General features: G+C 33.2%; 4 protein-coding genes and 1 pseudogene across 4 annotated transcripts; 4 read left to right on the top strand and 1 right to left on the bottom strand.

The window, feature by feature from the left end:
• Window positions 1-1,778: 1,778 nt before the first annotated feature.
• On the top strand, window positions 1,779-3,046 carry LOC18032844 (probable glutathione S-transferase). Its single transcript, XM_006420170.2, has 2 exons — window positions 1,779-2,231; window positions 2,534-3,046. The coding sequence occupies exons 1-2, from the start codon at window positions 1,917-1,919 to the stop codon at window positions 2,900-2,902; spliced, it is 684 nt and encodes a 227-aa protein (XP_006420233.1). The 5' UTR covers window positions 1,779-1,916; the 3' UTR covers window positions 2,903-3,046.
• A 3,304-nt stretch (window positions 3,047-6,350) lies between these two features.
• On the top strand, window positions 6,351-7,623 carry LOC18033262 (probable glutathione S-transferase). Its single transcript, XM_006420169.2, has 2 exons — window positions 6,351-6,808; window positions 7,111-7,623. Exons 1-2 carry the CDS (start codon window positions 6,494-6,496, stop codon window positions 7,477-7,479), a joined length of 684 nt encoding a protein of 227 aa, XP_006420232.1. The 5' UTR covers window positions 6,351-6,493; the 3' UTR covers window positions 7,480-7,623.
• Window positions 7,624-9,292: 1,669 nt separating this feature from the next.
• LOC18032842 lies at window positions 9,293-10,142 on the top strand. Its single transcript, XM_006420168.2, has one exon. The coding sequence runs from the start codon at window positions 9,529-9,531 to the stop codon at window positions 10,102-10,104; it is 576 nt and encodes a 191-aa protein (XP_006420231.1). The 5' UTR covers window positions 9,293-9,528; the 3' UTR covers window positions 10,105-10,142.
• Window positions 10,143-10,664: 522 nt separating this feature from the next.
• Window positions 10,665-16,162, bottom strand: LOC18032625 (annotated as a pseudogene).
• Window positions 16,163-19,511: 3,349 nt separating this feature from the next.
• LOC18033002 (malate dehydrogenase) lies at window positions 19,512-23,473 on the top strand. The gene is made up of 7 exons (XM_006420166.2): window positions 19,512-19,748; window positions 20,310-20,468; window positions 20,616-20,791; window positions 21,323-21,600; window positions 21,704-21,839; window positions 21,919-22,030; window positions 23,147-23,473. Exons 1-7 carry the CDS (start codon window positions 19,706-19,708, stop codon window positions 23,239-23,241), a joined length of 999 nt encoding a protein of 332 aa, XP_006420229.1. The 5' UTR covers window positions 19,512-19,705; the 3' UTR covers window positions 23,242-23,473.
• The last annotated feature ends 683 nt before the right edge of the window (window positions 23,474-24,156 follow it).

The following is a 24,156-nucleotide window of genomic DNA, read 5'->3' as shown; positions in this document are numbered from 1 at the left end:
TTTTTACGATATTAATTTTTTAGACATACGTGAGCTTCCACAAAAATTAATATATACCTTTTTTGTTTTTATTTTATTTTTGAGTTTAATTTGATAATTTAATTTTTTATTAATATGCAAAAAAGAAACATTATTGTAAAAATGTAATATTGTAAAAGCAAGTTAAAAATAATAAAAAATAATGGCAAAAGTGTCAATATTTAGTAGCAGGGACGTTTTGAGGTGTTTTAAAAAATACAGGGACTAAATGGACACTAACCTCATAATATAAGGACTAAACAAGCTTTTACCCTTATAAAAACTACACTCTCAAAAAGCTTGAGAAGTGACGAGATCTCTTACGTTTGCTGAGGTTTGCAAATATAAAATAATGCCGGAGAGTTAATCATTCTACGCAGGTTTACACGAAGTGTGTTTGATATATTGAGTTGTATTACAGTTTTATTATTTTATATTATTTACATTGGGATCATTGCATTAAGTTGCAATGTAATAAATTAAAATAATATTATTTATATTTATTGATATTTTAGAGTTTTATTATTAATTTTTTAAATTAAATATTAAATAATTATTTTTATATATTAACTGTTAAAATACTAAATAATTTAATAATATGCTATTATTAAACAATAAAATATTACAATATTATGTAATAATATTCATAATATTATGTTATAATATAGTATAATTCAATATTACAGTGTAAAAACAAATACTATATAATTTAAGGAAAAAGAATTAAAATAATTTTATCTAATGAAAGTAAAATAATTTATTATCATTTATTTATTGAATATTTAATTTTATTAATATCTTATATTATTATTTAAATTAAATTTTTATTTAAATATAAATAATAAATTAAACATTTAATAAGTTTAAATTTGTTATAATTTATTAAATAATAAAAGTTAAATAATTATATTTAAAAATATAAATAAGATTTTAGTGTAATACAATTTAAATCCTATTCTTTTATGAGTTTGTTTTATAGACCTTTCATTATAATAGTCACTTTTCTAATGGAATGCAATCCAATCAGAAATTGCAACAAAACATGGATTGGCATAAGAACTTTGTTTAATGCAATGCAATACAATTTAATGCAAGTTCTCAAATGCACCTTAAGGAAATAATCACCTTAAATTGAATACGTAAGACATAGAAAATTCACAAAATAGTTAAAGTAGAAGTGGTTTTAAGATTATTTATTATAGGGTTATTATCTTCTTATTACTTTAACTATGCCGACTATCAAACAACTGTAAAAATAATAGCAATGTAACATTTTTTTTTAATTGAAAATTAGAAATCACATGAAGATCATTTCCAACAAATTCCATATTTATATGCTCATAATGGTCATGATTTTTTTTTTCATATGTGTATAACATAATGGACTATCTGGTTAAATTGATAAAAATTTCTTATAAGAGAAACAAACAATTCAGGAGTTTGAATTGCGCTCTGAAGAAATTGGATTACCGTTCAGATATAATAAAACTAAAATGAAAATTCTTCGGAAATTTGCACATTTAAACACTTAATTAGTATCATGTGCCCTTGGGGGACCAGAGGGCCGTGTACATACAATCATCAATTGTTGTAATATCAATATGCATTCTTTTTTATCCTAGATTAAGGTCCAATGTTGGGTGTCAATTATTTTAATATCAATGTGCATTCTTTTTTATCCTAAGTTAAGGTCAAACTTGGCGTCTCAATGTTACCTTGTAATTAAGTTGAAGGCTCGAAGCTTTTAAAGTCAACCAGTCAACCTGTGCTTAACCAATTTATAAAAAAGGGGGTTTAATTATTACACACAGAATATCATCTCATCATCACCACCACAAGAAATAAATCATCTCATCACAAAGCATTACAGAGATCAATTAATTATCAGCGAAAATAATATGGCCAAAGAAGTGACGCTTTTGGGGTTTTGGGCAAGTCCATTTGTGTTCAGGGTAAAAGTCGCTCTGCAGCAGAAGGGTGTTGTTGATTATGAATACATTGAAGAAGATATCTTTAACAAGAGCCCCAGGCTCTTGGAACTGAACCCAGTTTATAAGAAGGTTCCTGTGTTCATCCATGGCGAGAAAGTGGTCAATGAGTCGTTGATTATTCTTGAGTACATCGATGAGACATGGCAGCAAAATCCTTTGTTGCCTCGAGACCCTTACCAAAGAGCCATGGCTCGTTTCTGGGCTAAATATTCAGAAGAACTGGTAAATATGACTTGCGTACTGCTTACTTACCTCTCAATTTTATTTGTATATATGTTTTATGGTGTTGTAGTTTAAAAGTTAACCGACTAGTTATATGTGAAATAGAAGTTGATATTGGTGTTATGAATGACTTCTAAATTTAATAATTTTGATAAAATAATAACTATCATATGATTTTTTTTTTTTATTAAACAACGTAAATTGTCAAACTACAATAACAAGTGTTTACTGATCGAATTGTGCCAGATGCGCCGAAAAGAGATTTTGTAAATGATTTCTTCTCCCGTATTTGTTGGTTTCAGATGGTGAAAGCATTCATGGCTCTGGTTTTGAAAGGAGAGGCAAAGGAGAAGAATGCGAAAGAATTTGCAGAAGGATTGGAGAAGATAGAAGGGGAATTCAAGGGAAAGAGCGGCTTGTTGTTTGCTGAAGGAGAGGGCAATATTGGGTATTTGGAACTTGCATTTGGTTGGATTCTTTACTGGCTGCCTGTTTGGGAAGAAGCTGGATCCTTTCAAATTCTTGACCCTCAGAAATTTCCAGTCATCAATGAATGGAGCACCAAGTTTGTGAATCACCCTCTCATCAAAGAAAACTTGCCGGCCAGGGACCGGATGCTCGTCTATTTCCGCAAACTCAGTGAAGAGTTCTTTACCTTATTCCGGGCATAGAGCATCCAAGAATTATTGATCAAATAATATTTGTGCTAATAAAGGTGGTGTTGTGGTGTGTTGTAATGACTTGTATTTTATTTTCCTCTTTCTTTGCATCTTTATTTCAATTTTGTAATAAAATTACTCTTTAATTAGTTAAAATTATCTCACTCTTTTTCATTCATATTTCATGTTCTTATTTGAGGTCTGGAATCCGCTAGCTGTGAAGCAAAGACAATAAGCATTGCTTTCTGATAAGAGGGATAAAAATAAAAATTGAGATCTTTACAAGTTGGAAAGGAAAAAGCTAGCCTTGCTTTCCCCTTATAGTTTTATACTCCCCAAATAGTGGATTTGAATGGACTAATTAAAAGTTTTAAAAGGATGGCGACAACCCATCACAAATTCACGATATCACATGGCTAGTGGGTCCCCTCGAAATCTGTCAATTATAAGATTAGGTTAAGACTAAACTAGATTAATGTTTAGATAAGTTTCATTGTTTGAATGACAGTCAGCTAATTATATAATATTCAATTGCTGTTGTCTTTTGTAATAAAGATGATTAGGACATGAGACGTTCTACCAATACAATTGAAGATCTAGAGTTTTCTGTTGAAGTATTTTCTGGGATGGTCAATATTGTTTCTTTCTTTAGTTAAAATATGAATAATTTTATAATGGATTCATATTTTATAAAGTTCAGACTGACTCCTTTACAACTTGTTAATGCTAATGTATAGACATATAGAAAATAAGACGCTCTAAACCAATCCAATTAAAAGCATAGAAGGAAAAAATTTTCATATTCATATAGAATTCTTATACTTTGATTCTAGTTTACTCTAATCCAATTACATAGGAAAAAAGTTATCTTTCATCAAACTGAAAGATGATTAGTGCTTATTAATTCTAATAATATTGATCGTAGAACAAGTCTCCTTTTGTAATCATGTACCTGAAATAAAAAAAAATGAAAAGTAATTAATTCTAATAATATTGATCAAGAATAGTCAATGACTCATTGATCGGCTTCTCGCCATGAATAAGCACAGGAACCTTCTTATGAATTGGATTCGATTCTAGAAGTTTGGGACTTTTGTTGAAGGGATCTTCTTCGAAGTATTCGTAATCAACACCCTTCAGCTGCAGTGCCACTTTTACCCTAAACACAAACGGGCTTGGCCAAATCCCTAAGAGCTTGACTTCTGTAGCCATGTTTTCGGTGCTTGATCTTGATCTTTCAGTGATGATGTGATTTTGATCTGATGATGAGATGATATTGTGTCTTTCAACTTCTTGTATTTATTTGCAGAAGCCACGAGTAGAGTAGACTTTGAAAGCTTCAACTTACAAGGTATGAATGTGATTGATACGCCAATTTGGCTATAAAATAAGAACAATATCGACTGTTCCAGAAGAGATTTAATAATATTATTAATACATGGATATTTGTTTATATACAGCTAAACAAATAATTTAACTATTGTTTAATTAGGATCTAACAACTATAGCCTTTAATTACGAAAGTTGCGTGAGGCATTATAGTACAACCCCTGATTTATATTATTCTAATGAAGAAGACTTTGACTAATAACTCATTCTGAATTCACATACTGCTTTATTATTAATTAATTACTTTTGTCTCATTATAAAAACTACTGTCTCAAAAAGCCTGAGAAGTGACGAGATCTCTTACGTTTGCTGAGGTTTGCAAATATAAACCAATAGGCCTTTGGTCTAGTGGGAGAGCCCTTGCACTTAGAATAATGAGTGCAAGGGTTCAAACCTCCATAAAAGTATTTATGGGGCTTATTTACAATCCTTCCTCAATTATCAAATAATTGAGTTAAACCAATCTATTCCTCACGAAATGTGAATAGAGTAGACAGCCCTCGAATATTTGAGAGAGTTTGAAGAATTTGGGCAGCGCTTCAGAGGAGTACATGCCACGATGAAGGTTCCAATTGTAGAATCTGTTTGTAAATATTAATTGTAATACCTACAGTCCTGTATAACAGTATTCAAAAAAAAAAAAGGTTTGCAAATATAAAATAATGCCGGAGAGTTAATCATTCTACGCAGGTTTACACGAAGTGTGTTTGATATATTGAATTGTATTACAGTTTTATTATTTTATATTATACTACATTGGGATCATTGCATTAAGTTGCAACGTAATAAATTAAAATAATATTATTTATATTTATTGATATTTTAGAGTTTTATTATTAATTTTTTAAATTAAATATTAAATAATTATTTTTATATATTAATTGTTAAAATACTAAATAATTTAATAATATGCTATTATTAAACAATAAAATATTACAATATTATGTAATAATATTCATAATATTATATTATAATATAGTATAATTCAATATTACAGTGTAAAAACAAATACTATATAATTTAAGGAAAAAGAATTAAAATAATTTTATCTAATGAAAGTAAAATAATTTATTATCATTTATTTATTGAATATTTAATTTTATTAATATCTTATATTATTATTTAAATTAAATTTTTATTTAAATATAAATAATAAATTAAACATTTAATAAGTTTAAATTTGTTATAATTTATTAAATAATAAAAGCTAAATAATTATATTTAAAAATATAAATAATATTTTAATGTAATACAATTTAAATCCTGTTCTTTTATGAGTTTGTTTTATAGACCTTTCATTATAATAGTCACTTTTCTAATGGAATGCAATCCAATCAGAAATTGCAACAAAACATGGATTGGCATAAGAACTTTGTTTAATGCAATGCAATACAATTTAATGCAAGTTCTCAAATGCACCTTAAGGAAATAATCACCTTAAATTGAATACGTAAGACATAGAAAATTCACAAAATAGTTAAAGTAGAAGTGGTTTTAAGATTATTTATTATAGGGTTATTATCTTCTTATTACTTTAACTATGCCGACTATCAAACAACTGTAACAATAATAGCAATGTAACTTTTTTTTTTTAATTGAAAATTAGAAATCACATGAAGATCATTTCCAACAAATTCCATATTTATATGCTCATAATGGTCATGATTTTTTTTTTTTTTCATATGTGTATAACATAATGGACTATCTGGTTAAATTGATAAAAAATTCTTATAAGAGAAACAAACAATTCAGGAGTTTGAATTGCGCTCTGAAGAAATTGGATTACCGTTCAGATATAATAAAACTAAAATGAAATTCTTCGGAAATTTGCACATTGAAACACTTAATTAGTATCATGTGCCCTTGGGGGACCAGAGGGCCGTGTACATACAATCATCAATTGTTGTAATATCAATATGCATTCTTTTTTATCCTAGATTAAGGTCCAATGTTGGGTGTCAATTATTTTAATATCAATGTGCATTCTTTTTTATCCTAAATTAAGGTCAAACTTGGCGTCTCAATGTTACCTTGTCAATTGTGTTGAAGGCTCGAAGCTTTTAAAGTCAACCAGTCAACCGGTGCTTAACCAATTTATAAAAAAGGGGGTTTAGTTATTAGACACAGAATATCATCTCATCATCACCACCACAAGAAATAAATCATCTCATCACAAAGCATTACATAGATCAATTAATTATCAGCGAAAATAATATGGCCAAAGAAGTGACGCTTTTGGGGTTGTCGACAAGTCCATTTGTGTTCAGGGTAAAAGTCGCTCTGCAGCAGAAGGGTGTTGTTGATTATGAATACATTGAAGAAGATATCTTTAACAAGAGCCCCAGGCTCTTGGAACTGAACCCAGTTTATAAGAAGGTTCCTGTGTTCATCCATGGCGAGAAAGTGGTCAATGAGTCGTTGATTATTCTTGAGTACATCGATGAGACATGGCAGCAAAATCCTTTGTTGCCTCGAGACCCTTACCAAAGAGCCATGGCTCGTTTCTGGGCTAAATATTCAGAAGAACTGGTAAATATGACTTGCGTACTGCTTACTTACCTCTCAATTTTATTTGTATATATGTTTTATGGTGTTGTAGTTTAAAAGTTAACCGACTAGTTATATGTGAAATAGAAGTTGATATTGGTGTTATGAATGACTTCTAAATTTAATAATTTTGATAAAATAATAACTATCATATGATTTTTTTTTTTTATTAAACAACGTAAATTGTCAAACTACAATAACAAGTGTTTACTGATCGAATTGTGCCAGATGCGCCGAAAAGAGATTTTGTAAATGATTTCTTCTCCCGTATTTGTTGGTTTCAGATGGTGAAAGCATTCATGGCTCTGGTTTTGAAAGGAGAGGCAAAGGAGAAGAATGCGAAAGAATTTGCAGAAGGATTGGAGAAGATAGAAGGGGAATTCAAGGGAAAGAGCGGCTTGTTGTTTGCTGAAGGAGAGGGCAATATTGGGTATTTGGAACTTGCATTTGGTTGGATTCTTTACTGGCTGCCTGTTTGGGAAGAAGCTGGATCCTTTCAAATTCTTGACCCTCAGAAATTTCCAGTCATCAATGAATGGAGCACCAAGTTTGTGAATCACCCTCTCATCAAAGAAAACTTGCCGGCCAGGGACCGGATGCTCGTCTATTTCCGCAAACTCAGTGAAGAGTTCTTTACCTTATTCCGGGCATAGAGCATCCAAGAATTATGGATCAAATAATATTTGTGCTAATAAAGGTGGTGTTGTGGTGTGTTGTAATGACTTGTATTTTATTTTCCTCTTTCTTTGCATCTTTATTTCAATTTTGTAATAAAATTACTCTTTAATTAGTTAAAATTATCTCACTCTTCTTCATTCATATTTCATGTTCTTAATTGGGATCTGGAATCCGCTAGCTGTGAAGCAAAGACAACAAGCATTGCTTTCTGATAAGAGGGATAAAAATAAAAATAAAAATAAAAATTGAGATCTTTACAAGTTGGAAAGGAAAAAGCTAGGCTTGCTTTCCCCAAATAGTGGATTTGAATGGACTAATTAAAAGTTTTAAAAGGATGGCGACAACCCATCACAAATTCACGATATCACATGGCCATTGGGTCCCCTCGAAATCTGTCAATTATAAGATTAGGTTAAGACTAAACTAGATTAATGTTTAGATAATTTTGATTGTTTGAATGACAGTCAGTTAATTGTATAATATTCAACTGCTGTTGTCTTTTGTAATAAAGATGACTAGGACATGACACGTTCTACCAATACAATTGAAGATCTAGAGTTTTCTGTTAAAAGTATTTTCTGGGATGGTCAATATTGTTTTTCTTTAGTTAAAATATGAATAATTTTATAATGGATTCATATTTTATAAAGTTCAGACTAACTCCTTTACAACTTGTTAATGCTAATGTATAGACATATAGGAAATAAGACGCTCTAAACCAATCCAATTAAAAGCATAGAAGGAAAAAATTTTCATATTCATATAGAATTCTTATACTTTGATTCTAGTTTACTCTAATCCAATTACATAGGCAAAAAGTTATCTTTCATCAAACTGAAAGATGATTAGTGCTTATTAATTCTAATAATATTGATCGTAGAACAAGTGGTTAAGAGGGTACTAATTTACTAGGTAGGTATGTCTAATTCCACTCTCTAATTAACACATATTAGGTTATTGTTGAAAACGCAAGAAAGAACAACAGAATATATTAGGAATAAACAGTAAAAGAGTTCCTCAAAACTCAATTAATTAAAACTAAGATAATGACTAATAAGATAGTGGTTAAGAATTTGGTAAATGAGGCAATAGTATAAAAATAGGGTACACAATGAGTCAAATTTCATTATAACCCTTATTTCTCTATAAAATTTTGTTTCTGCATAAATATAATTGCACCATTGTATTTGACCCTCAGGCCCCAGCTTATTTAGTATGATAGAATAGATATGGAGCCCACGACAACTCAACTCAATGTGGAAAATCCACTAAACAGCTCAACTCAACTCAATGTTGCGCTTTACAGGATTTCGCTTTTATTTCTCACTAAATTAAGTTAACTTAGGACCCAAGCAAGATTGCTCCCGGGACCTAGCCGGCCCTCCAAGTTTGCCGAAAGTTAAAGGCTGCTACAACAAGAAAGCTCTTCCTTTTTTTCTACTGCAATTGCTGCTTTGCCATCATAAAAGAACTTCAAAAATTCCTTTTGAATAAATTTCTACACAAATAAAAATTAAGTCACTCTCTAATGTTATTGGGTAAAATTATAACCTCAAATTTCTTGGACTATTTTAAGAAATCTGATGACTCGAATTACTATTCTCCACAAATTCTAAAATGAAAAATTAGTTGCATACCCACACATTAGTAAAAGAAAATAATCAAAGTGCTTCTATTATATATTTTTTTCATCTATTAAATTCGTTTTTATGTGCATATTTATTTACGTGACATGATTTATCGATAGATATGTGTGGTAATAATCAAATGGAAAAGAGTATGCAACAGGAGGAGGACCTAAAAACTTTCTCAACTCCTTTTGCAATAATGAAAGCTAGAGAATGGCAGTCCAACAATTTGATGAAGATCCATGGGCAATTTTGTACAGCCAACATGAGAGAAAATAAAACCAATGAGAAGGCTCAAAGAAGGTATGCAGCTCCTTTACATAAAGAACCATACAACGTTGTCTGCCTCCTCAAACTCATAGTTCCTTCAAACAAATCATAATTTGCTTACATTTGATGTATCGTTCAAGCCTTTCAAAGAAGCTTAAGCCCGCCAAAAGGGCTTGGAAGAGCTTCACAAGCAATCTCCAATCAAAACTCCAAAGCCTCAACGTACCAAAAACCCTCAAAACAACTACTCATCGCTTCATCAATTTTTGCTCCCTCCATCTCTTCATTCCCTTCAAGAAACGCTTCCTCACCAGAACCACACATCGCCGCAGCCGGTACAACCACCTCTACCGCCAATACTACCAGCAATATCGAAGAGATTTTGAAGCAATTTTCATAGACAATCTTTACTCAGAGCCTATTTCATCATCGTCAGCACATGCAAAGACTACTGACCACGCACATAATGCTGCAGAGACGAGCAGCAGAGGCAAGGAAGCGGCTGCCCATGAAAAGAGTAATAATAAGCAGAGCGTTTATAGTGTTGAAGATGCATGGAATGCTGTTGTTGCTTCATCTCCACAGCTGAGATGTGTGGATGAAAGAGCTGATGAATTTATTTACAAGTTCCGTGAAGATATGAAGATCCAAAGGGAGAGATCACTTCTTGAGTTCCAGGAAATGCTGGCCAGGAGCGCTTAAACATTTTATAGCTTTCGTTTATTTAATTTTCTTTGTTGGCTTTCATGTTTGCTTCTTTTTCAATGAAACGCACGGAAGTCATACTCACACAAACACACACACAAATATATAAAATCACAGGGGGCTATACAGATTTTAGCTTCCAGATTTCTGGGTTTCTCTCTTCTTTTTTTGTTGAACACAACTGTTTGATAATGGAGATTTTTTTTTTTTTACCCCTCTTTTGGTGTGCTCACATATGTAGCTTCTATAGAGAAGACTGGTTTTGTAAAATTTATTTTTTGTATGCGTTTTGATTTTCGATGTACACAAAGCTTGTTTGAATGTTCCTTGGCTATGCAATTAGTAGACAATTCCAATCGCAGAACATGAGAATTCATTTGAGCTAATTTATTTACAAAGTTTGCAATCAAAGCCCAAGGAACGATACTAATTAAAACGAGAAATGAACACAAAAACTTGAGGGTACAAGAACTCGTGCGAAGGGTATCGTCATTATTATTGGTGATTATTTCTGAAATTTTGTTTTCATTTCATCAATGCAGTAATTTATAGCCCAGAAAGATCTTCCATTAAAACAAAGTCAATTACAGCACCATAGAGACCACATCCAATTGTAGTTTTCTCATTCCAATCCACATTTACACAACAATTAAGATGTCAAATAATTGGAGAATTCAAACCATAGCAGTTCTAAGCAAGGTTCTCAACTTTCATTGATAACAATGCAAATTATGCTTTTCAAGTCTGCAGCTGTTAGCTGAAAGAATATAGTCAAAACTAGTGCAGGAAATCCTTCATCGGATCATCATGATGTATCTTCTTCATTCGATATGCCTCCATCTCCTCAGCAGTAACCTACAACAGCATTAGATGATTTAAGAACATAAGGAAATTGGACTAAGCTCTATAGTTAATGGCTACATCAACACACTTGGAATAGCATTAAATCATACCTCATCATTCCATCTAACATTATATTTGCGCTTTCTTTCATCCTTTTCTTCTTTCTTCCTTTCATCTTCCTGCCAAAAGTTTTATGACAAATAAGCAATTAACTAAGAATAAGAAGAAGCAACAATAAAATTGTAGAAGGCAGTGTTGATAGAAAATCTACTCTATGGTGTAAGCAAATGGACTGAAAATCGCTATTTATGTATTGTAACAAAACCAGGAATCAATGGTTCACAAACTCACCTTCCTAAGTGCCTCAGCAAGTTGCTTCTGGTCCAGATTCAAGTTATCAGGCACATCAGTACCCCAGGTTGCAAGATTTTTCTCCTCAGCTGGGGCACACATGTCTGACATTCAAGTTAGCAGTTCCATCAGAAGAGAGAAACAGGCACTTAAAACATAAAGATTAAAGTAATTTATCGAAAACCATCACAAAGAACTTTACAAGTGTCATATATATTTTCAAAGGTTTATATCAAAAGAGAAGAGAGAACTCATTGATGCTAGCCATTAACCCATAAAACCAAGTATTATTTTGAAATTAACTACCGCAGAAATACTGGCATAAGCATCTAAGCTACTAGAATGAGATCATATGAACTTGTAGAAGTCCATACCTTCAGAGGCAGCTTTAGGAGCAACATTAGCCTTCATCAAGTCTACTGCTGCTTCAGCAGCTTCAATTCCAGCTGCTCCAGTGCAGTAACTGTTCTTAATTGTTTGCTCACAGCATTTGTAGCCCCACTGATGATCCTTCCACCATGAGCCCCAAACACTCGTGTGGTTGTTAATGTAAACATCTTCCTCATATTTGCTTCTCGGAAGAAAAGACTCCTGCATAAGAACCAGGGAAAAAAGTAAGCCAGAAGAGTGTTTCCCAGCACTCAATGGAAGAAAAATAGAAATAGCCACTTCTTCTAATTGTTTGCACAATTATTGATCCAAGTATTCAACAACAATCTTACATATGTTTTGTAATTTTAGACACTCATGATACCATAAGAAATTACATTTAGAGCTCCACCAAATAAACTAACACAGACAAATTATCTAGTTTCTCAAAGTCAAAAGAAAATCCTTTATTTGTTTTTTAATATCTCATCAGGCCTTTACCCACTTCTATGGTTGAAGAAATTGCCAACTATTAAGCAAGACTTGAAAGACAGATAACTATTTGTACAAGCAGATATGGTCCAGAAAAAACCAGTAACTGCAGAATATAAAGCCATAGTTCAACTTTGGATGACATTACCACTCCTTGAATAATTCTTCCAGCATGATCATATTCAACCTGCCTCTCGCTTTGTCCAAGTAGAAGCTCCCTTGGAATTTCTTCTTTACTCGCAGCATTTCCATACTTCTCTGCAATGGTGTCTTTAAGACGTGATTTCAGCTTCTCCTTGATGACCTTATAATTCTTGTACAGTAATTCAGCTTGCGAGGGAGCAGCTTGCAAATGGATATCTTGGCCTTTTTCAAAGGCTTCCCAAGCATGAACATTGAGTTGCTTGAACTCCAATGCTTGCCCACTAAGTCTATTCTGGTTATCTCCCTGTAAACGTAACAAATAAACAAATGGAAACCGTGTTAGTGACTTCAGCTTAGGCATACCAAGGGCATTTACCATAAAGTTGCAGTTTCAAAGGAACTCACTCCATAAAACTTCTCATTAGGGTCAGCATCAGGAAGAGGATCTTCCCGCATAGACTGTGTTTTAGGATCATAGTAAGCAGAATTAATATCGAGATTCAAAAGATACTTTGCTGTGTCCTCCCAAATACGCAAATTTCTGGAAACAAAACAATGTTAAATTAAAGCACAAATGCATCACATTGCAGATGACAACAACAACAACAATAATAACAACGGTGAGGGAGCATATATATTAAGAAGCACACCTGACAGTTCCTGTGCTTCCACCTCCAGTAGTGCGGACACGCTTCTTAACTTTAGCAAAATCCATCTGTTTACTCTCATCAACCTTTAGCTTCATCAACTTTCAGAGCATCTTCATCATCATCTTCATCACTAACGCCGCCCTCTCCATTCTGCTTACTGTTTTTTTCCTCCAATTTTTTCAGATGCTGTTCTTTTAGGTACTTCCTTCTAGCTTCATCCCTTGCCTCATACCTCTCAATAACAAGTACATATGTTGCTGGATCAAAACCATTCCATCGGTCTCGTTTGCCATCGTAATCGAGTTCAAAACTCTCTATTTTTTCATCAGGTCCTATGTGCATATTTGTCCATTTTGCTCCTGTTTTTCAAGGCCTCTCCATGCATGACTTAGCATTATGCGTCATTGCCCCACAGCTGAAACATGCAAACGGAGATTTTAGGTCACTTATGAAACACAACTTTACTATAATTAGTAACGAAAAATACAAATGTAAAATAACATGGTCAACTATTACTTTTATTCGAGTAGCGTATGGTAGTGTTGGAATTTGGATTGAGGGAAGTAGAGGGGACTACAAAAAGCTAAACAAAGAGGAAGAGTCCCCCTTGTAATCAGAGAGGAGATTGCATCTCTCAAGGCCCACATTGTATTTTCCCATAGAAGGAGAAAAGGCAGGTAAATGAGGTGACTCAATTTTTTAATAGCCACATAACATAACTTCATTGGGTCCTCTAAGGTTTTACTAAACTAAAATTTTCGTCAGTTATTATGATGATAATAATAATAATATAATCCCCATAAGTGGAGTCAAGCCACTGTGGCAGCAATTAGCTTTTCAGCTTCCTCAAACAGTACATAACCCTACACTCTTTTCCTGAAACCAGCTATAGTACAAGCTATATGTTCTCAAGTCGTATAATGAACAGGAAACATAACATAGGGTTATGGTGAAGAAAGAATCACGAGGTAGATGATCTGGAAATTATTACCATAATAAACAAAAATGAAAGAAACAGAACATATTATAGAAATTAAGTAAAGAGGATGAAAAATCATTTCCAATATAGGCACTGCTGCAAGGCTCAGGAGCTGAGCCAAACACTGACAGTTAATAGTCTGGAAATTCTTACCATGCTCTCTCATTCTTTCCTCTCATCCCAAACTTATTGCACAGGAAAGATTGTTACAGCACCACTAGCATTTTTCTTCTTTTTCTGATATAATAAGAGTTTTACATAGATAGCATTAGATTCAAAAAAACTTCTCGGATTCCTGGTACATATAAAGGATGCTCAGATAATAAGCAGTAGAATGAAATTGTCATGACCCAACCCAGACCTGGCAAGATATTGTCCGCTTTGGGCCTTAACAAGGCCCGCACGGATTTGTTCTTGGGGCGCCCATACACCCCAAAACGCGTCTTGCCAATTAAGGTGTGGATCACCCCTTATAAACCCAGCATCTCTCCCGTGCTTTGCCGATGTGGGATTCGCCTAGGGTGTTACATACACCCCCCCTTGGGGACTCAGCGTCCTCGCTGAGGTTTGCCCCACCATCGCTCAAGAGGACACGCGGAGCCTCTCTGATACCATAATGTCATGACCCAACCCAGACCTGGCAAGATATTGTCCGCTTTGGGCCTTAACAAGGCCCGCACGGATTTGTTCTTGGGGCGCCCATACACCCCAAAACGCGTCTTGCCAATTAAGGTGTGGATCACCCCTTATAAACCCAGCATCTCTCCCGTGCTTTGCCGATGTGGGATTCGCCTAGGGTGTTATAGAAATATTGGGAAAGCTATCTATAATTGGATTAAAATTTTCCAAGATTCCTCACATAGAAAGGTGCTGACATAAATAAATACAAAAATACATGGCGAATCCAACAGAGGTAATTTCTTATTTCAGCATCCATAATCTTTTCCGTGCAATGAACTTTATTTTCCCTCATCTCAGTTATACACATAGGCATCTGTAAAATCCTCAAAATAACACCACCACTACAATAATCATCATATGAATCTTTTAGATTACGAAAATAATAATAACAATAAGCATGGTTTTTATGTCTAATAACTTTTTTATTTTTCTGAATTGGATAGCCCATAACTTACTCCAACAAGCATCCCAAATTTAAGAATTATAATCTGGAAGAACGGTAGGAAGTGAAACAATATGGAGTAATCCAACATCCACTTACTTCTCACATGCACCCTTTCTATACTTATCAGCCTGATATATTTTCGCACCTCGATCATACCAGGATTTTGTGTAGTTTGGGTCAGATTTCCATTTCCTTTGATGTTTTAAGCTCTAAACAAAAATGAAAATGAAGACGCTCAATCAGCACACATACAGAGCCTTTAAACTATGATACAATGGAAAAGAAGGCAACCGAAAGGGAAGATGCTTACAGGTCTCTCTGCATTAAGATACCAAGGGGCAGAAGACATATACTGAGGAATGTGAGGGTTAATTTCCTTCCCATCCTCGTCAACCTCAGCTGGAGCAAGCCCGGCCTTTCGTGCTTCCTCCAATTCCAACTGCTTCCTGTGATCCTCCCTTGATTTGAACGCCACTACAATCCACGGCAATGAGTTTAAATTTAAGAATACAAGAAAGTTCTAGTTATCAAATGAAAACCAGACATAAACTTGCATAAACGCCCGGAATGCCTCACATGTTACCAAATACAAAAATTTCAGCCCTCCTCGTCTCAGTGGCTTATCCCAATTTAATAACAACAATGTATCATGTAAAATTCGTCATTGCAAATATAAAGTTATCAGAATATAACACAAATCTTTCCAATTCACTTAATTTTTTTCATTTTTTTCTTCAGAAAGTTCCAAACAGGGTGTTTTAATCATCCATTTCTTAAGTTGATTTTTCTTTAGAATTAATTTATCTTAATTATTCTGTGGGCATCAAGCATAATGTATGCAACTGGGTAATCCGCAAAAAAATCGAAAATAAAAATAAATAACTGGAGAGAGAGTAATGAACCTGACGCAGTAGCCATGTTGGAATGCGATATAAACGATGTAGATGGTTAATGGAGAGATCAGTGACAGTTTCAATAGTCGGCGAGGGGCGACGACGAAGGGAATTAAAATAGAAGATTGCGACCGACCGCAGGATAACTTATTTCTTCTCTCCGTTTTATTTTTACGTCCTCTTATAAACAACAAAGCCGGAGACAAGATTCCAGTAACTTCTTCTATTTTCAAAAATAAATTCTTCAAATATTTTACGTAACATGTATTACTTATGGGCTTGCCAAACACTGCCACTACAACTTTATATTTGGGCCTATTCCTATTGAGCCCACGTAACATTATTCCTTTGGTAATCTCCAAAATCCTCTTAAGCACTATTTCCCATTTCTTAACAAAGTCGGAAAAAATTTTGTATTTATTTCTTGACGTGTCAGTCGTTTAAGTGACACCATGGCTCCTTAATTGTCTCACCGGCTACTAAAATTTGACACGATATATTTACTCGACCCACATATGCATAAGTAAGTTTGAATCATTATACTTCATAAGATTATTAAATAAGTCGTATAAGAGTAACATAGTTTTCTTCATATCCGATTAGGGTTTGAGTTCTTAACCAACTTGTCCGATTAATGACATGGTTACTTGTGAATGATGAGTATTTATATGATGTTCCATTTGATAAAATTCTAGAAAGGCTTTAAACTTCAATAGGGTATATGTATGATATTTTGGTAGACATGTGTGTGTGTGTGTGTGTGTATTTTATAATATCAATTTATAATATTATTTGGATATATAATGGAGTGCAATTTTTGTAAATCGTGTTAGACAAGTATTTAGCAGGTTATTAGATTGTGTCATGTTAGGTGACGCGATTCAATTAGTTATTAAATGGACTATGTCGTGTCACCTATTTATTTTTTATGTTAGATTTGCGTTTTAATATTTTGACACAATTGCTAAATAAATCGTGTTTATTTCAACTTAAATTTGACATGACACGATATTAACAAAACATGAACAATACCCAATTACCTATTTTGCCAACTCTAACCTGAATAATGAAATTGTAAACACCCATGTGTGTTTTTAGTGGCTCAAAGACTAATTTATATAATAAATTTAATAACAAAAAAAAAAGAAACTAATCAAACAAAATTGAGAGATTAATCTTTCAAATTTACAAGCACATTCTAATTTTAATTTTCATCATATGTGTATGAAAGAAAGGCCTTGGTTATGGGCATATGTGTATGCCATACAGTAAATTTTTTCTATAGTTATATTATTGGGACCACACTAATTTTATTACTATAAATATGTTATAACTTAATAGAGGCGTAGTTAAAAAAATTTATTTAAACTTAGGCCCCGTTTGATATAGCTTTTCAAGCAGAACTTATTTAAGTAAAACTTTTATTAGTAGAGTTTTTACCCAAAAACTTTAGTTGTTTGGTTGTCAATAAGAGTTTTTATTAAAAATTATGAAATTACTTTAATAAGTAAACTTTTTAAAATTATGCCATGAAAAGAATAAAATAAGATTATTGAATAAGTAGAGGATATTTTAAAATTTTAACATTTAAAAAAAGCTTTTCAACCTCTATTCCCAAAAGTCCAAAATTTGAGCTTTACTAGTAGATGCAAAGTAGCTTATTTAAGTTTTAAAAGTTCTATTAGAAAAACAACCAAATAATAACAACTTATAAAATTAAATAAGCACTTATAGCCATTAAATAAGTCATACCAAATAAGCACTTAGTGTTATTTAGCCATTAAATAACAACTTATCTGATGATCATAAATACTTATTTAATTTTATAAGCTCTTATAAACAACATTCTCGTTGTTTGGTTATTTTTTTAGTAGAGTTTTTAAAACTTAAATAAGTTATTTTACCTTTACTAGAAAAAACTTAAATTTTGGGATTTTTGTAAGTAGAGGTTGAAAAGTTTTTTTTTAAATGTTAAAATATCTAAAATATCTTATACTTATTTGACAATCTTATTTTATTGTTTTCATAACATAACTTTAAAAAACTTGTTTATTAGAGTAATTTGATAATTTTTAATAAAATCTCTTATTGACAACCAAACAACTAAAATTTTTTGAGTAAAAACTCTATTTGTAAAAAACTCTCCTAACAAAAGGTTTGCTTAAGTAAGCTTTACTTTAAAAATTGTACTAAACTAAGCTTAGTAATTATTTAGTATGGTTTATTTAATAGTTATAAGTGCTTATTAAATCTTATAAACTCTTATCAAAATTTTGTTGTTGTTTGATTGTTTGTATAGTTGAGTTTTTAAAGATTAAATTTACTATTTTGCTTTAGTAAAAAAAAGCTCAAATTTTAGGGTTTTTGAAGTATAGGTTATTTTTTTAAATAAATATCTTTTAGTTATTTGACAATTTTATTTTTTTATAACTTTAAAAAAATTATCTATTAAAATAACTTTATAATTTTAATAAAAAAATTTATTGACAACAAAATGATAAAAAATTAGACAAAAATTTTATTTGTAAAAATTCTATTAAAAAATAATTAATTAAGTATGTCAAATCCCCCCCCCCCCCAGAGCGTGGTCGGATTGGTTGCAGTACAGTTGTAATTTCTACCAAAATTCAGATTCGATTCTTGGGGTTGGTAAGGGGGGTGAAAATTGTATTTGAACTTGTTCACCCCCTTACCTTTGAAAAAAAAAAGTATGTCAAATTGCAATGTTCATATATACAAGTAGTGCTATTCGAAGTTATCAACAGCCATCAAATAGTTATATTCGTTTGTTGACCCAGCGCTAATCGCCCGACACTACGAGAAGCATGATGCGTGGTCGTTACGGTGTCCACTTCACTCACGAGGCTCCACACCAGTGCACGCACCTCAAGTCTCTACGGTGTATTCGTTCGATGGACGCACACTCCTTCACGAATTTTGTTTTATTTTTTTATAACTTTAAAAAATTTATTTATTAAAATAACTTTATAATTTTAATAAAAAAATTTATTGACAACAAAATGATTAAAAAATAGATAAAAATTTTATTTGTAAAAATTCTATTAAAAATAATTAATTATGTCAAATCCGCGCCCTCAAGAGTGTGGTCAGATTGGTTACAGTGCAACTGTAATCTCTATCAAAATTCGGATTTGATTCTTAAAATTAATAAGATGGATAAAAATTCGGATTTGATTCTTAAAATTAATAAGATGGATAAAAATTATATTTAGACTTACTCACCCCCTTACTAAAAAAAAGAAGTATGTGAAATCGCAATGTTCATGTGTACCAAGTAGTGCTATTCGAATTTATCAACGGCCCTCAAATAGTTATATTCGTTTGCTGACCCCAGCGCTAACCGCCCGACACTACGCGAAGCATGATGCGTGGTCGTTACGGTGTCCTCTTCACTCACGAGGCCCCACACCAGCGCACGCATCTCAAGTCTGAACGGTGTATTCGTTCGACGGACGCACGCACCCACGCGCACTCCTTTTCGACTTTTAAAACCTCAAAAAACGACACCGTAGTCACGTAATTTCTTTATCAAAAGAACTCCAAAACGATGTCGTTTTTGTACCGGACGTTCACAGGACGACCACGCCTCGCCTGCTCCTGCTTTTCTTATCATCTACTTGCAGCATAAATATCGCCCACTTCATCCACTATCACTCCATCGAAGTTCTCCTTCTCTCGCTTTACTGGAAAAATCTTTTCGTTTCCTGTGATACATCTCTGATCCGAACTAATGGCCAAGGAACCAGTTCGCGTTCTCGTCACCGGCGCCGCAGGTACTGTAATCTCTCACTCCGTCGATTGAGATCTAGCGAAGTCTTATTATTATTATTATTATTATTATTATTATTATTATTTAAACAGATTACTGCTTTGATATGTTTTTATGAAGATCTATAATTGTAAGAAATAGTTATATTAGGTACCGTACACGATCGGGAATTAAAAATGTTAGCTTTAAACTGATCTGAGTATCAATGTTTGTTTCTTAGACTTGTGTGATAATTACCACTTGAATATTTTGGTCTAATGCCCGAAGTTTGTCACGCGATCCGGCTAATCTGTTAGTTAGATGATTTTGAGCTAATGTAACGTTTATTGAGACTAAATGATTTTTTGTTTTGTCATTGGTGATATGTACACATTTTCAAAAAAGAAAATTTCATCTGTTTTAGATATACTTGGATTTTTAATAAATTTTCTGTTCCTATGTTTCATACCAATTTGATTATTTTAATACCAAATTTAGCTAAGTTATTCTAATACTTGTGTGTTTATACATTGATGTATTTTGTTATGTGCTGAGACTGTGTTTTGCTATGTTAATGGGGTTGCAGGGCAAATTGGATATGCACTTGTCCCCATGATTGCTAGGGGAGTGATGTTGGGTACTGACCAGCCTGTGATTCTGCACATGCTTGATATCCCACCCGCAGCAGAGGCATTGAATGGTGTGAAGATGGAGTTGGTTGATGCTGCATTCCCTCTTCTTAAAGGTGACGGTCATTTTTTTCATAGCTGTGAAAAAATATCGCGTGTAGATGTAGAGAGTCATTATTATTTCTGTGTGCGAGATTTGTGCTGGACCTGCTTGTTCTGTTTTATGATCATATTAGACTAACGTCTTGTCATGTTTGTTTCAGGTGTTGTTGCTACAACTGATGCTGTTGAGGCATGCACTGGGGTCAATATTGCCGTTATGGTTGGTGGCTTTCCAAGAAAAGAAGGAATGGAGAGAAAAGATGTGATGTCAAAGAACGTTTCAATCTACAAGGCTCAGGCTTCTGCCCTGGAGCAGCACGCAGCTCCGAACTGCAAGGTGGTAGACTTGTTTAAAAAGAAAAGCTCATGCATTTAAATGACACCAAAATTTTCCTTTGATGTATAGATATTAAACCTTCGGTCCTGCCAGATTTGTTGGAAAGTATCATCCGTTTCCCCTTTATCATTTAGGGAAAACTGGAGAATGTGCCTGTGGCTGCAACTCTTCAGTTGCAATTCAAACATTGTAGTTATGATTAATGCTCTGGAAAACTTTGTTGACCCCCTGAAGTTTTAGTGGCTCCCCTAAATTTTGCTTTGTTTTTTAGGTTCAACTCTATTATTCACACAGAGACTGTTATAGGAAAATAGCTGCCTTTGTGTTGGTTGATCAGCATTCTATTTTGATAATTAAATCAAATGCTTGAATGACTTAATGGTTAGGAGGAGTTTTATCCCAAATTCTAATGAGTCTTTAATGTGATTTTTATGTGTACATAGGACCATGGAGATTCCTTGTTGTAACTATATTGATGAAGCTCCTGAACTGTTGGTGCCATTACTGACTGGACCCTCTTGTTTATTTCAGGTTCTAGTTGTCGCTAACCCTGCAAACACCAATGCATTGATTCTGAAAGAATTTGCGCCATCAATCCCTGCTAAGAACATTACATGCTTGACCAGATTGGATCATAACAGGGCATTGGGACAAATATCTGAGAAACTGAATGTCCAAGTATCTGATGTTAAGAATGTGATTATTTGGGGAAATCATTCATCATCTCAGTACCCTGATGTCAACCATGCAACTGTCAATACTGCAGCTGGGGAAAAGCCTGTCCGTGAGCTTGTCAAGGATGATGCATGGTATTAAACTCAAATATTTTTCTCCCCTTGATTAATAGTAAAGTTTGGTGATTTTTTTTGGTTGAGTTATTATTTTTGTAATGATTTCATACATGGATTGAAGGTTGAATGGAGAATTCATAACCACAGTCCAACAACGTGGTGCTGCAATCATCAAAGCCAGAAAGCTCTCGAGTGCTCTGTCTGCTGCTAGCTCTGCTTGTGACCATATCCGTGATTGGGTTCTTGGAACTCCTGAGGTTGGTAGTCTTCTCATTTTTACTCCAATGATATATACTGAACTGGTGTCATGGCTTGAACCGTGGACTGCAATTGTAGGGCACTTGGGTCTCCATGGGGGTATACTCTGATGGTTCATACAATGTACCAGCTGGGCTCATTTACTCATTCCCAGTAACCTGCCGCAACGGTGAATGGACAATTGTTCAAGGTACAGATGCGATCCTGTATCCTATGTCTTTTCTCTCTCCCATTGTTTTTTGCTTTTAATAGTTGAGGTCTTTGATCATCCATGCCTTTTGGCTCATTTGTTAAATACCGTCTTGCTGATAGATAGAGTAGCTGGTTTCACTATATAGGCTGTGTTTATTATTTTCACGTTCACTTGGGTTATCATAAACTAAGACGCATGGAATACTGTGTTTTATTTTCATACCCGGAAATGACTTGTAGTTTTATCAATTTTCTCTTGTATTTCTGTCTTTGTCTATGTATGTATGGTATTGGACATATAGGACCTGTTTTGTATGCAAGATTAGCCTGGGAGATTGGACAAATCCAATCTCATGTTTGAGTAGCTTAAGAAGTGGAAGCTAGATGTTCTGGACCCACCATTTAATTCCCAATTCCCAACATCCCATGGCTCAACATGGAATAAGTTAGGATAATTTATCTAATTTTCCAAAAGTTTAATTATTAATTTAATCAATTATCTTGTAGTTAGAAATCAGATTATTTAATTATTATAATGAAAAAATTAAATATTATAGTGGAAAGATTTAATAAAATAATTTTTTCTCTGTTATTATTATTTCTATTTATAAATTGTTTTTTATGAAGAACTGCTATTATAAATTATACTAATTAAATAAATTTGTTTGTAATTACAGGATAACTTAGTACTTAAATGATTTAGATAATTAAAAAAGTTATCCCAACTTATCCCATGGGGGCACTGGATAAATCATCTCTAAATTTTGGGGTTAGGACCACAACATTTATCCCCCATTTTTAAGCTACTCAAATGTGATCAAGCCCAAGCCAATCCTGCATACCAAGCAGGCCCTTGATATTTTTTCTTTGAATATTCCTTATGAGCAACTGGACTATTGGTGCTAAGATTCTGATAAGAGGGATATGGAGTTGGATATTTGATTTAGTTTTGTTTTCTGCCTTTGAAGACTTTGTTGCATTTATTTGACATCTATATGTAATTTTAGCTTCCTTCAAGCGATATAGACTTTATCCTATTCAAATTATTTTGTTGCTTTATTTGACATCCTTGGTATTAACGTCAAACTCCATTTTATTTTTCAACTTGACACAGGACTCAGCATTGATGAATTCTCAAGGAAGAAGTTGGACTTGACAGCAGAGGAGCTCTCCGAGGAGAAGGCCCTCGCATACTCATGTCTCTCTTAAATGCTTTCTTCCCTTCAATAGTGTGTTACCAAGGCCCTTAGCTTTGTCTGAGTAGTTGGTAGAGTTACAGTTTCGAATAAAACCATTGTTGAAACCTGGAGGAACCATTAATGATGGAGAAGCCTTTCCATCTTATGTTGCTATTTCTGCATTTGAATATCGGGATTTTGGAGTTTTGTTACTTTTCCTGGATAAATGGATATTAAATGCCCATTGTGATTTATGTATCAAACTATCAATAACAGTTTTTTTTTTTTTTTTTGTTTTTGGAATTTGCCCCATAAATATATATATATATATATATATATATATAGTAACAATTTCAAAAACAAAAACAAATTCCAAAGCTATATGGATTTTGTTGTACAACTCGGAAGTCTGTTTTTGGAAATTTACTGCCATTAATATTATTTGTGGATATATACTCTTTAACTAAAGGATGTAAATCTGCTGCGGCTTGAATTCATGTCTTCAACACAAAAAATTTGGCATCCCAAATTTTTAATCTCTTGAAGTCTTTGTTTTGAATCACTTGATTATTATTATTTTTTTGTTTGAATCACGAGGTAGTTTTGAATGAACCTTAACTGTGGGAGGTATTTTTAAATTCGTATTATAATTCAGACTAATCGCTGCTTGTATTGGGTCGGCCCATAAAAGGTAAAGTACTGATTAAAGTGGTGACTTTATACGAGAGCAGGACTTAAACTCCTAACCTCTTTTAAAAAGTAAGAATGATAAACCACTCACACCAACCAATTTTAGTTTGAATCTCTTAGATTTTTTATTTCAATTCATCAAAGAATCGAATTCAAAGACGCCATCTGGGAAATCCTCTTTAAACCGACGATGATTCTTGGCGCTGGCACATGATGATTGGCTCAAGGAAGGGTACCTGATATTTACTTGCTTTTA

Source organism: Citrus clementina, unplaced genomic scaffold (assembly GCF_000493195.1).
Source record: "Citrus clementina cultivar Clemenules unplaced genomic scaffold, Citrus_clementina_v1.0 scaffold_9, whole genome shotgun sequence".
Lineage (NCBI taxonomy): Eukaryota > Viridiplantae > Streptophyta > Magnoliopsida > Sapindales > Rutaceae > Citrus > Citrus x clementina.
The sequence above is the reverse complement of the archived record's forward strand: the minus strand, read 5'-3'. Positions and strand labels throughout refer to the sequence as shown.